The 13,658-nt window shown below is 37.8% G+C and overlaps 2 protein-coding genes across 2 annotated transcripts; both read right to left on the bottom strand.

Annotated features, from left to right (window-relative positions):
• Positions 1-983: 983 nt before the first annotated feature.
• On the bottom strand, positions 984-5,177 carry LOC131149358 (SNF1-related protein kinase regulatory subunit gamma-1-like). Its single transcript, XM_058099745.1, has 7 exons — positions 4,914-5,177; positions 4,617-4,795; positions 3,088-3,198; positions 2,768-2,926; positions 2,437-2,519; positions 1,908-2,099; positions 984-1,563 (listed from the first exon to the last, which is right to left on the bottom strand). The coding sequence occupies exons 1-7, from the start codon at positions 5,113-5,115 to the stop codon at positions 1,176-1,178; spliced, it is 1,314 nt and encodes a 437-aa protein (XP_057955728.1). The 5' UTR covers positions 5,116-5,177; the 3' UTR covers positions 984-1,175.
• Positions 5,178-6,273: 1,096 nt separating this feature from the next.
• LOC131147688 (glucose-1-phosphate adenylyltransferase large subunit 1-like) lies at positions 6,274-12,512 on the bottom strand. The gene is made up of 15 exons (XM_058097207.1): positions 12,245-12,512; positions 11,134-12,138; positions 10,751-10,873; positions 10,296-10,466; positions 9,637-9,729; positions 9,424-9,507; positions 9,288-9,343; positions 9,057-9,150; positions 8,232-8,417; positions 7,874-7,954; positions 7,383-7,469; positions 7,189-7,293; positions 6,944-7,050; positions 6,785-6,845; positions 6,274-6,662 (listed from the first exon to the last, which is right to left on the bottom strand). Exons 2-15 carry the CDS (start codon positions 11,365-11,367, stop codon positions 6,561-6,563), a joined length of 1,584 nt encoding a protein of 527 aa, XP_057953190.1. The 5' UTR covers positions 11,368-12,138; positions 12,245-12,512; the 3' UTR covers positions 6,274-6,560.
• Positions 12,513-13,658: the final 1,146 nt, after the last annotated feature.

Here is a 13,658-nt window from a genome sequence, read left to right as displayed (position 1 = left end):
AGATGTAACTTCAAAGTTAGAGAGCAAACCTTTTGCTTATATTTTCTTAATGATCCCTTGTATATTTAAAGTTTAAAACTCGCCCTCTTCTCTCTCTCTCTCTCTCATTTTTTTTTTTTGTTTCTGCTCCAGTGCTAGAATTTATAGTTGCTGAAGTTTTGTCATCTGCTGAACTTTACATTTGTGATTCATGGTATGCGAATAAAACAAGCTACATTCTGTCTGGTTTACTGGAGAAATATGCACATTTTATTTTTTCATTTATTTATTGGTTTGCAATAAGGTCGAAAACCCCGAAGAGCGACTTGAGTACTAGAAAAATGAACAATGAGTAGATGTGGATGGGCAACGCCCAAAAGGCCAGCCCTCAAGGTAGTGAATCCAAAACTGTGAAGCCAAGCCAAGGCCATAATGGACACTTCGGGAATGCATTGCCAGTCCTTGAGAGGAGCTCTATTTGCTTTTGCCATTGTGGGTGAAAAACCCAGAAGCCATCTGCCTCCCAGTTTGCAACAATCGGATGGGCTTGGCTTGAGACTTTTATATTCACAATTGTTTTGATCAAGGTTTTGGTTAAAAATGAATGAAAAATTTGAAAGAAATTTATTTTTCATTATATTCCCACATATGGTACGATAGTGTGAAAAATAGTTCCAACACACATGCGGAAGGCAATGACCTCGAAGGATCTACTTTTGATTCTTCTAGAGCAGCTTGGTACTTGCACAAGTTAGAGCAACGAGTGCAGGAAAAATCCTCCAATGCTAGTGAGTAGGGTAAATCCTACTTAATGCAGGGGATGTATTGATATAGGTTCTCAGCATCTCAATTTTCCTCATTATTTAAACAAATTTTAATATAATTTTATATTATATTTTATCTAAATTTAATATAAATTTAAATTCAAAACTTCTTCAAACATAGATTAGTGTTTAACTTTTTTGCAATAGAAAACAAAGGGCCATACCGGCGGTGAAAATAAATTACCATCTCAATCCATTATGCGTTTATACAAGAACAGAAGTATTACAAAGATGGCATAAATAATTCTCCTCACACTGTTTTCTATGGGGAGAAATTGAGTTCACAAAACAGGAAAAAAAATACAAGAAAATACAAAGTAGCCTCCCCAGGAATGATAAATTGGTACTTGAGTATTGTGAGCAAAGGAAGAATCAGTGATTACAAACTATACTCCCACCTTCAACATGACACCCACTCTGTTCCAGAGCAGATTCGAAGAAGCCAACCCCATTGATTCTTGAATCCACACATGGCGGAGCAAATTGAACAATTATCTCTCTTAATGTTAGAACTCCCGTTGCTTGCTGCCGTTCATCAACTAGAAAGCTGAAGTTGCTCTTTGTCTCGGCCATATTTTTCATGGCCTGCTTGAGGGTGTCGGTTTTCTTGTTGATCACTGGCAAGTCCATTCTGGGAAGGAAGCTGTTCTTCAGCCGGAGAATCCCTTCCAAAAGAAGAGCCCCGAGGTCTTGTTCAATGGTGGGATCAGAGTCTAACTTGCCTCCATCCAAATGAATGAATTGCTCAACAGAAATGCTCCTGTGATTTTGCAAAAGTATGCTTTTAATCGTTCTTTCTAGTAAAGGGAAGTCCTGTATTTTCTCTGTTGTCTCATGGTTCTATCAAGAAACTAATGCATAAACCGCAGAGAAGTAGTCTAAATTTTTCACCAAGAGCTTCCTTATGCTGCATTTTGGAATATGAATTTTTGGACCTTGAATTTGGATTTGAGTAAATTTGAATAAATTTGAATACAATTTTATATTACATTTCTTTTGCAAATCCAATATAAATCCAAATTCAAGACCTCTCCAAACATAGGATTAATAAAATTCAAGTTTGAGAGGGAAAAAAGTGGCTTATTGAGAAGGGATGGTCTTTACTTTCTGTTATGAAAGAGATGGCCGTTGTCCAAAAGAAGATGGACATCGCTGCTCCTCACACAACCAGTGAGCCGATTTGTTTCTCGGTTTACAACTGCAACGGCACTGATTTGGCTTTCCCATAGGATGTGCAATGCCTCTGCTATGCTTTGGTCTTCAAATGCCTGAGGAACACGGTCTTCATTTTCAAGCCTACGCCGAAAGTACAACGGGAAGAAGGAGCATTTTGAGCAGATGGGTCAGTCAGCCAAAATGAGAAACATTCAAAATATTCACCATAAGGCTCCATTTGGGTCGAAGGAAAGAAAAATAAAATAAGAAGAAAAGCTATCCTTTGTATCTTATTTCTATATCAAATACTAGGAACCAAAATTTGTTGAACTCTGATTAGAACTTTAGAAAAATCAAAAGTTATTTCTGGTTTTCCCTGACAACTAGACAAGAAAAAGTGAATTTCTTCATATTTTCCTTTCTTTTCCCTTATGTTTTTTGAGTTCCAAATGGGGAGCAAATGTTTTGGGTAACGTACCGGAACTCTGTTAGAGCCTTGTTTGCAATGTTGTCGAACCACTCCAGTCCGCTAGATTGAAGCAGCAACTGGATCACTGCATTCTACACCAAGGCAATGGTTGCCATTCCAAAGCTAAGAAAAAAATTAAGAAATTTAACTATGCTGATTACTGTTTCACTAAATTTTAGCCATGGGGGGATGAAAATTATGTTTGGGGTTTGTGGAAAGGCTTGCTTTATCATTCATAAAGATTAGTTGTCTTCATGATAGGGAAATGAAATAGAATCCCATGATCTGAATAATGCAAATCAAATGAGGAACAATTCAAACTCGAACCTGATAAAAGTACCTGTGTAACGAAACCTATGACCTGAGAATCGGATTGCTCGATGACAGGCACGACTTTTAGCCGGTGCTTTGAGAGAAGCAGGAGTACATGAAAGAGTGTGTCATCTAAGTTCACAGGTAAGAAGGGATCCCAGAGGAATGACTTCGCAAGCTCTCCCACCTATAAAATCAGTGGTCAAAATGCAGCAAAGCACTCACAAAACAGGAAATGGTAAAGCATTTTGCTCTCTTTGGGCAAAGAGAGAGTGTTGTTGTGGGTGTCAGCAATTCAAGAAAACCAGAAAAGGGGCAAGAAAGAAAGGAAGAAAAGCAGAACAGAACCTTAGTTTGGCCAATGTGGGGATTCTGTTCTAGCATGGAGAAGATCCCACTGCTGCTGGCCTCATTGTCGTCACCATCTCCTTCTGTATTAATTTGATCCTTCTCACTTCTCTGGAAACACATTTTAGGACAATTACTTAACATGTGCTATTGCTCTAATTTTTACAAGGACAAGGAAAAATAAGAACTGAGGAAGGTGTCAGTGATCAATACTCCCTACTCCTTCGGATTATGTGCACACCTAGCGAATCAAAAAGAAACTAGAAGAAGAATGCAGCATAACTACCCCCATTTTAATTTTACAATTTATCTGTACTTTCTAAAGATTCCTATTCCATTATGTACTATTTAAGAGTATTCTCATTTCATAACACATGTGTATCATAATAAATGTCTTCGAAGAGATGTATCCTTCCCTGAGAAGTTGTTTCTACTTCTATAGATAATTTGTCCAACCCAAGAATAGCTATAATGTCCTGGAGTTCTATAGCGTTGTAAAGTTTAGTCGACTCTTTGTAATGCTCCTCACCAATGAATCTGGGCCAAAGCCTGATGGAGCAACGACTCTCTGTACTTGGGGCGATCTTGCTGTTCCTCCGAGGTGGAGACAATGGCGTTGGTCCATGAATTTTCCTTCCCTTTGCTACATTTCGCTTAATGGGTACATTAAATACATGAGATCACAATAACATGATCTCCTCTCTCTCTTCTTCTTCTTCTTCTTCCTCCTCCTCTATTATTGATTGTATACTTTTATGTTATCTATATTTAGGCATCTGTATAGACTGTTCACCTCATCTCGAGCCTCCCCAATGAACTGGTTCATGAATGGAAGATGGAACTTGGGAAAACTAAATACTGGGAGTTTAAAGAGAATAATCTCCAGAGGTAAATATTTGGCATTGAGCACGACTATCATAAGTGCATGTCGAGAGACTGAGATGCAGGGAGACCAGCAAAACTAAGGTTACGTAGAATGAACAATTAACTATATAAGAAATTATATTGTTATTATAAAGTAAATAACGTGAAATATTTTATTGAGTCCATAATTATGAATAAATAAAAAAATAACTATTTTCAAATTTCATGATGGGGCTTGCATGTTGAATAAAATAATTATATTAGGAATATATATGCCATAACTATTCCCTTAATTTTCAAAATTTAAATTATATTCTATCTTCTGCTGAATCAAACGAGCAACAGTTTGACCTCGGAAATGGTGTTTGCTAGTATCACCCCATATAGAGAGGGAGGTACATATTTAGAACAACGGTTGTTATTTTACATTAGTTTCACTAAATTGAGTAATGGTAATTTTCTGATCTAACATTTTCTTTCACTCGGCCAAACAAGAGCAGGGGAAAGAAATTTTTTTTTTTCTTTCCTTTCCTTTTTCCTTCACATTTCCTTTCCCCTCCCCTGTCTTCCTGTCCTAAACTCGAACCAAACGCAGCATATGAGTTCTTTGTTTGTCATCCATTTGGGGCAAAGCGACAAATATATGCAAACGGTATATACATCACCTCAAGAGACCACAGAAGCATGCTGGCGAAATCAATGAAACCAATGTATCGATCCGAAAATCTCCGGGCGGCAGCATTGGGATCAACGACGACATCTGCTATCGGAGCTCCTGAAACATTTTTCTCGTACAGCAAACGAATGGCGTCTCTCAAAGAATCCCCAGTTTTGAGTTCCAATACTTGAATAATCAAGAAAAAAATTTCAGCAGAATCCATCATCGATCGTCATCTTTCACATTAAAAAAATAATAAAACTAAGCGAAAAACACGCGCAGATGGGTTGAAGAGGGGGAGTACCAGGCGGGTTTCGGATACCGGGGATGGAACTGATGGGAATGTGGTTGAGAAAGAGCTGAAGAGCGCTGCTGGAGTCGGTCTTTCCGGCGCCGGCGGGGTTGCCGGAGTCGTCGTCATGGAGTTTGGAAATGAGGTTGTCCTTCTTATCACCAACTCGACCTCCTGAGTCCTTCATCACCTCCTCTATTTGCCTTAAACTCATCCTTCCGTTCTGCTTTTCTTCTTCCTTCTGTTGAAATTGGATTACTCTGTTTTTGAAATGGATTATTCACTGTTTCTTTCCTCCATTCTTCTTCTTCTTCTCCTCTCTCTCTCTCTCTCTCTCTCTCTCTCTCATGTCTTAGACAAGTGTTGGAAGGAGCTTCTTACACGTTTCAGTAAGAGAAATTGAACGAATCAGCGATTAGCACATGGGAAGGAAAAACAAAGCATCGTAAAAAATATTTTAATTTTCAGGTCGGGCTGAAAATATTTTATTATCACTTTTCAATAGTACTAATCACGGTGCTAAATACAATTTTAATCTTTTTAAAATTATATTTTTTATTTGTTATTACTATACCTTCGATTTGCCCTTTTACTTTTATAGTGGAAATTAAATAATCGCAAAAACATTTTAAAAATTAGATCAAAGGCAACTACAAAATGAAATTTTCATACCTATTCATCATCCCCATGTTGTGAATCTCATGAAGTGCAGGGTGGCTGAGTGTGAAATTTTATTTATTCTTGTTTAATTATTAAAAATAGTAAATAAATAAAAAATAAATAGAATAGGGTAAATATTTTTATTCTGCATGCTGTTAAATTCAAATTTTACCACTCTTAAATTATATTTTAATAAATTTTAATTTCAATAAAAGATATTTAATTAATTAATTTGCTGGGTGGTCTTGTAGCACATGACAGAACTGCTTCACACCATTGCAGTAAACAAAAGCTCTCTCTCTCTCTCTCTCTCTCTCTGAGTGAATCCCTGTTAACAGAGCTGCAATGAATTTGGCCCCAACTGTCAAAAGCCTGCTTTCAAGTCAAACTTGGAAAATATTTGGACCTTGGAAAGTTGTGAAAATAGGTTGTCCTGTTTGGCAAAGAAAACTCCTCATCAGCGAGAAAATGGTAAGGGGAGGAGCTGATAGTTGATAACGAGCCGAAGTTTCGCTTGAGTTTGTTCAACATTTCAATGAATGGCAATATTTGTTACCTGTGACTTTGAGAAATAGTGTGAACAAAAGATAACATAGATGATAAAACTGCTTCACCCCATCTGCTGTTCCCATTAGAGATCAGTACTCTAAATCCAGCAAAGGGGAGATGGGTCTTTTTGACTGCTTGGTGAATATGCATATACACTAAAAAGTAAAATAAAGGCCCTATTTTAAATATATTGGAACTTAAAAAAGAGTCTGAAACAAGCCTCTCTGGACTCGCTAACATTATTGTTCTGAACCAAAAGTTTTCTCAGCTAGAAACTCCTATTGGCTTTTATTTTTACATGACTATGGGTTTCGATACATGCAGGAATAGAGGCAGAATCATGCAAGGACGACCATCTTCGCAGCTTCTCGTGCAGCCAACTGAGCCTGCTTCGCAAATCCTCTTCAAGCTCTCGAATTGAACAACACCGAAAGAGTGCTTGAGATCCATCTATATAACAGTGCCATCTGGTATTGTTACTTTCTCCAGTATAATGGTAATCCCATCCCGAATGTAAAAGCCTTCTTCTGGCCTATCTGCTTCTTGGACACCCTAATAAACCAGAGCATTTGGATGTGTAATGTCAATTATTGATAACATTTTATGCAGAGTAATTGTTCTATTTAAACAAACTTATCAAAGGAGGACACGGTGAGCATGGTAACTGTGCTTACATCTCTATTCATGATAATCACATCCTTTCCTATCTTTGCATTCTTGTCAATTATACAGTTCCTTCAAATCAAATCATGTTAGAAACAAAGGCACAAACACACACACACACGCACATACATATATATATGTAATGACTGAATGAATTTTGTCTCTTTTACCTGATTTTTGTATTTCGTCCCACTCCGATTGGGACCTTCCCCTCTGCCAGCAGGGATGCAATTTCAGATTCTGTTTGGTAATTGTCTGCTCCCATCATCAATGTATCCTGCAAAGAATAGATATATAAAGAAAAAAATTGAATTGTCTCACTCTATTCTTCTTGTTTATATGAGAGCTCAAGCTCGTCTATTGAGCTTCTTCTACTTATCAATGGAGAAGAGATTTCTGAACCATGATAACTCACCTTAAGTTCAACGCCATAGTCTAAGCGTGACCGTTCACCCACTATGGAGTGTTCAACACTACATTGTTGCAAGAAACACCCATGTGATACTATTGCATCCACAATCTGCAAATGACCAAATTGAATCATGAGAAGCAACACACTTGGATGAAATCACTGTAGTCACACATCATATTGGAAGCATAAAAGCATACCCGGCATTTTTCAATTTTGGTTGGCGGTAAGAATCGAGGAGATGTGAAGAAAGGTGTCTTGGGATCATAAAATTCAAACTTTGGTAACTGCATGAAGTGGAATGTTTGGTCATTATGCAGAAGTCAGTCTAGTACTTCATTAGGAAATCTAATTTATAAGAAATTCTGGCATTTTAAAGAAATATGAATCGCTTGCATCAAGTAACTTGCTCAATGTCTTAGATGTGTAAAAACAAATAATAGTATCCAGGAAAAATAAAAACTCTCCTTTCCTGTTGATCATAGTACAGCGCCACTTGATGGTGTATTTGCAGGGTACCACTGGTTTGTGGATGGATTACCTCCAAGGATTTTCTTACTCTTTTGGGTACGATAGAGGGCACAACATACTAAAACCTTTTGCGACTTGCACTTGCTGCTTATTAAGTTAACTAAACTAATGCAGAACCAAAGGGATATAGAACAAGAAGATGTCATTTATGTAACCCAACCTCCTCTGTGAGTGCCAAATTAGCATCATAGAAAGACTTTATTGTTCCAATGTCATCCCAATAGTCCCTGAATAGGTATGCCTGCCAGGATAAAAAAAATTATGCAAATTTAATGTTTGCTCCCCTTTTAAAAACAGACGGTTTATATGAGAGAAAATGAATAGTAAAAATATAACTTGAATATATAGTTTTTTGCTGGAACTTCATTTTCATCAATTTATTTACATATGCACGTGTTTGGTGGGAAGGAGCAGGCATGTGTTAGAGAAATGATGAATAAACAATGACGACTACCTAATGGAACCAATGAGAAAGAAAATCAAGAGAAAAAGAAATTCAAGCTTTAGGCTTCTCTTACTTGGACATTGTGCTCCATCACAGCTGAAGGAATGATTTCAGATCCAAAATCATTGGAAGTAGGATATCTCCACCTCAGAAGCTTCAATAATATATCCATCTTGAATACATAGACTCCCATTGATGCTATATATGGGGATTTCAAGGCATCTTGTGGAGACAATCCTAGGATAGCAGTATCTGCTTGCTGCAATATATCCAATAAAAACTAAAATAAGTTAATCAATCTTATTTTGATGATCAGGATATCCTAACTACAAGGGTTAACCACCTAACTGAAATCTAAGGCCTCATAGTTGTATCTGCTTGCTGCAATATATCCAACAAAAACTATAATTAGTAAAAGTCAATCAATCTTATTTTGATGATCAGGATATCCTAACTACAAGGGTTAACCGCCTAACTGAAATCTAAGGCCTCATGACACTAATGATTTAAAAGTTAGGCACAGAACCCAGTCTTTCTGATGTCAGTACATGGCTTCCAAAAGGGTGAGGAGAATCAAAGAAAGACTAAGTTGGCTTTAGACTTATTAGATATCACTAGCTGCACAGATTTTAGATCTTTTATACAAACTTGTTGCTATTTGCTCTGAAAGATGTTAGTGAGACCTTCTATGATGGTGGGTGTCTCGCCATGTTTTAGATTATGAAAAAATGATATTTTAGCCAAATTTCTGTCTTGGAAGGTTCTCTCAGGGGTTTTATTACAGGAACACATTGAAAAAGATCAACTTTTTTTGTGCTCTCAGGTATAATAACATTTAATAATTATCTGAATAGTAGGACAGAGAAAAGTACGTCAAAGCATAAAATCTTCTTCTCACCATTGCTTTCAGATCATCGCCCTTGGGTTTTTCCGCAAAGTGAATGACTCGGCCTCTGCTGTCTATCTTCATTAGTCCGTAATCAGATACACGGCTGGGGAACACCATTCAATTTAAGATGTGATCCAAGAAAAATAAAGAGGAACCCCCCTACCCACCAAAATAATCAATTAAGAGAAAAGCAGTACAAAGCAGAACAATTATCAAGTGATAAAATAAGTTCATACAGACCTGCCACCAACTGGCACACATGAAACTGTAATTTCAGCTTGCCTGTCAATGTGATTCTGTTGACAAATTGTAAATAGTGAGCATGACTTTCTAGAAAAAGATTTAAGCTTGTTCCCCAGTGGAAGTAAATGAATACCTGCAAAAGTTCCATGTAGTTCATCCGATAAAGATGATCTCCTGCCAATATAAGGATATTCTCAATGTTCTTGTTCCTGGCATCCTGTACATGAATAGATGGAATAACATTAGACTCAGCTCATTACAGCAGCAACAACAACAAAACAAAGCCTTAATTCGCACTATATGTGGTTGTCTACAAGATTGGCCAAAACTAAACTGAAATACTCACCTCAAATACCCATGTAAATTGCCTCACAGCATCTGCAGTTCCTTGGAACCACTTCATTCCTGCTTCTCCTGGTGTTTGAGTGGCTGCCAAAACCTGTTTGAGAGGAATTGACATTGCATAAATGAGACATTGATGAAGGAATTATTTATTTAAGTGACGAACATGCTCTTTGTCCCTTAGTGTCGTTCTAAGTGGGCTTTGAAATTATGCAATATTTTATAGAGATCCTTGATTCAAATTTTATGCTTAAATAGTTAGTGTATATCAAGTTACTTGACCCTTTCCCTCACCTATGACCATGTCTTGTATGCAAAGAGACAAACAAATATACGAACTTGAACAGGTCCACAAGTACATATAGAACAGAACGGACATAACGGGAGAAAACATATATGACATGACTTGAACCCAGGGCATCCTAGAACTAGGGCTCTGATACCATGTTGGGTTATCTAAAAGCTAAAGCTGTAGGTGATAGGCCAAGAATACATAACAAGCTATTCAACAGAAACAACCTAAGAATTTAAATTCTCCTGCATCAATTAAAAATCATCCTTTGTGTTCATAAGTTCGCCATAAACTCTTTCCAGAAATTCATTGAGGCGATATCTACTAGATTTTCTCTTCCAATGGAGAGAATACAAATTAAGGTTTCGTACCTCAACAAATCCATCCCCAAAGTTTATACCATTCCCAAAGTATGTGGTGGCGATGTGATGATTGAGGGAAGCAGAGTTGTACTGGGTCAGCACAAATATCTTGTTTATGCCACTGTTGATACAGTTGCTCATTGGAATGTCTATAAGCCTGTAGCATCCTCCAACTGGAACCTGCAGAATAAAATCATCCCATATTAAGACCTCAAATATTTTGAAACTCCACATATCCAACAAAAAACGGTACAAAACCAGTGCTTGAACCGCTTGGCAATTCAACAGGGGAAAAAAAGAGCTTTTTCTCCAACAAAGCTCCTCAGTTTCACCTCAGTGACCCCAAGATTCACAATCAATAAGTGTGTGTGTGTGTGTGTGTGTGTGTGTGTGAGAGAGAGAGAGAGAGAGAGATTCATCTGTGTGGAATACAATCAGGGACATAAAGCATGGTGTCTTCTTACAGCGGGTGTGGCTCTTCTGCTGGTAAGAGGAAAGAGCTGAGTCCCAGCGCCTCCCCCCAATATGATGGAAGCTACATTTTTTGGGTCTGCTTTTCGTCTCTCAAACACTGGCACTTGCAGAGTCTGAAATTGAATCAGACAACAAAAAGAATGAGACTGAAACTACATACTCAACAAAGATATCAAATTAAAATTGCATAATCAACAAAAAGACGACAGTTCAAAATCAATTTTCACATTAAAAATACAAAAAAGCTATTGGATCACATAACCCCTCCTGTAAATTGAAAAGGGGCTATTCTTGTTCTATCCCATTTTCAAAGGTATCAATTTGTCTTCTCAGCAAAAATGAAAAACAAAAAATCTGCAGATAATCAACTCACCACGGTCTCTTTGACATCATTTGGTGTCAAAACAGAGAAAGCAGCCCCACGATTGATCTTCCCTTCCCTCTTCTCAGTTCTCAATCTTTTTGAAATATGATTATCCCAAACACTTGTATTCAGACTCCCTCTGATCCTCTCCCCCCAAAATCCCTTATCTCCATTGCTTAGGCCAACTTTGCCGGCTCTTCCAAGATGGGTGTTGGCTTTCAAGTTGACACAGCAAGAATCCATTACAGCAGCTTTACTGCTAGGGTATTGGCTTGGTCAGAGGTCAGTGGTTCCAGAAGATGACGGATCAGAAATACAGCACTGCTAAATTACTAGCTATGAAGGGCCTCAACCCAAGTCCCAATAAAGTAAAACGCCAATCAGAGCAACCAAGTAAAGTATAGATCACACAAAGATACGACCAGGAAATGGAGAGACAGTTGCATTACCATTACATCTTAAAAGCTGTTTATAACATAGTACGGAAAATTTTATAAAGGCAACCGCAGAGACGAAGCTTAAGGGTCAGAACTACGTACGGAAAGCTGAAGAGAGATCTAGAGAGAATCAAGCATTATAAATTAAATACTACAATACCCAGATCGCAAAAATACTAAGAAACGAAGATTTGAAGTACCCAGAAGCTTAGAAACAGAAAATCCAGAGGAAAAGGCAAAACCCTTAACAAGAAGACAAAGGGTTTGGAGGGAGGGAGTGAGTGAGTTCAAATGCGTGATATCAGAGAAGCTGTGAACCACTGAAAATGGAGGCAGCTTAAGAGTTAAAGAGGGAGGAAACGCGTGAACAGATGTTGAAAGGGGTGGTTTAGCTTTGCTGGCTTGTGAATCCTCCCGACAATTGCCGCTAACTTGGGTTTTATACAGAGGAAGAAAAATGTACGCTAGTTTCTCCCCCCGGCCTCCTCTGCCTCTATGCGCCTGTGAATTTAACTCTTTCTATAGTCCAACTTTCTAGGCTCCTCAGGCACATGGAGTCTCCGTTACAAGACAACATCTGTCCATTTTAGCCACATAAGAAAATTAGATTCGCTTATCTTGGTTGGTATTTTTCCCATCAGGAGATGAAAATGAAAATTTTAAAAAGAGAAAGAATTGATTACCCTTTCCACCATTTAAGCAGTTCTGAACTCTCATTCGACGATCACAGCGGATACTTGCTGCCCCTGCCTCTGGGCACGTTGATTTTTGACGATGATGGCTTCCGTAGATTACAAAGGTGATTCAGTTAGCCAATTGTCAAATTTTGCAACTTTGGCATTTGGTAAAGGTTAATGCTCGTCTAAGAAAGTTTATTTGTAAATCTACATTAAAAAGAGAAACACAGACACACCTCCTTTTCGACAATTGGGAGTCTAATAATGTTCACCCAAAAAATAATCATGTTCACCCAAAAAATAATCATGCAAGTTTAGATTGGTGTCCTGCAGCATTTTCACTTTTGGAGACAAAATACAAATATAACATAACTACGAGGAGTTTTTTTTTAATTTATCTTTTTTAAAAAAATATATATTAAATAATATTTTTTTTGGGAAAATAATTCTCGGACTCTGACGTAATATTGCTACTTGCTCCAGTGAAATTTAAACAAATTTCGCTTAACCAAGTAGAGATTTAAACGGTAAAGAAAATTCATGTGTTCACGTATAGCGGTCAAATCTCGCTGGATGGAGTAGCAAGATTTAGCAAATCTTACTACTCTATTCAGCGAGATTTGCATACATGAGAAGAATAAGGCAATTCATAATTATAATAGTAGTAGTATCAAATTGTTCTATTTTTCCTTTCGGTCTTCTCGACTTAGTCCTCCGCTATCATCGGATCAAGTCCTCCTGAAAACGTCGGAGGGTGCATATGTGTGAACCTCTCGATGGTACACCTCGCAGCAGTAGGAGAACGTTCACATACCCTAAAACTCCGTCCGATCTCCTGCATAACCTGCCTCGTCAACACTCGAGGCACAAAAGGAGACTCATCACTCACAGTCCACTCGGAGCCACTATCCAAGTTGTTATCCTTTGACTCCATTTTGAAAATAGAATAGGAAGCGGTTAGAATTCTTATGTTATATACAATTCACACAATCATTGACATCTAATCATGTTAACTACCCATCTCACGGGTCCAAGTCTGTTCTATCACACCAACACGAAACCATCAATGGTTTGCCGTGATTTTACGGAAATCGTCATTCTAGGAAAAACACAGAACACTGTCAACGAGTCCCTATTTAGTAACAAAACAACCTTCGACCTATTCTACCCATTTCCTACACTTATACTCTAGTATGTACACATAGCTATGCCTAACTAAGTCTACAAGACCTAACAACTTAGTTAACTCTGATACCAAATTGTCACGCCCCAAACCCAACAATAGGACCCAGGGTGTGATGTAGTAACCTAACATATCCATGTATCATACCAAACACACATGATACTATAATGAATAAGGGTCCGACCCCGTGGGGTTCCTGTACACCCTATACACATTCACATACACGACATATATGCA

This window comes from Malania oleifera, chromosome 2, assembly GCF_029873635.1.
Source record: "Malania oleifera isolate guangnan ecotype guangnan chromosome 2, ASM2987363v1, whole genome shotgun sequence".
Classification (NCBI taxonomy): domain Eukaryota; kingdom Viridiplantae; phylum Streptophyta; class Magnoliopsida; order Santalales; family Ximeniaceae; genus Malania; species Malania oleifera.
Note: the sequence above shows the minus strand (reverse complement) of the source record. Positions and strands in the feature narration are given on the sequence as shown.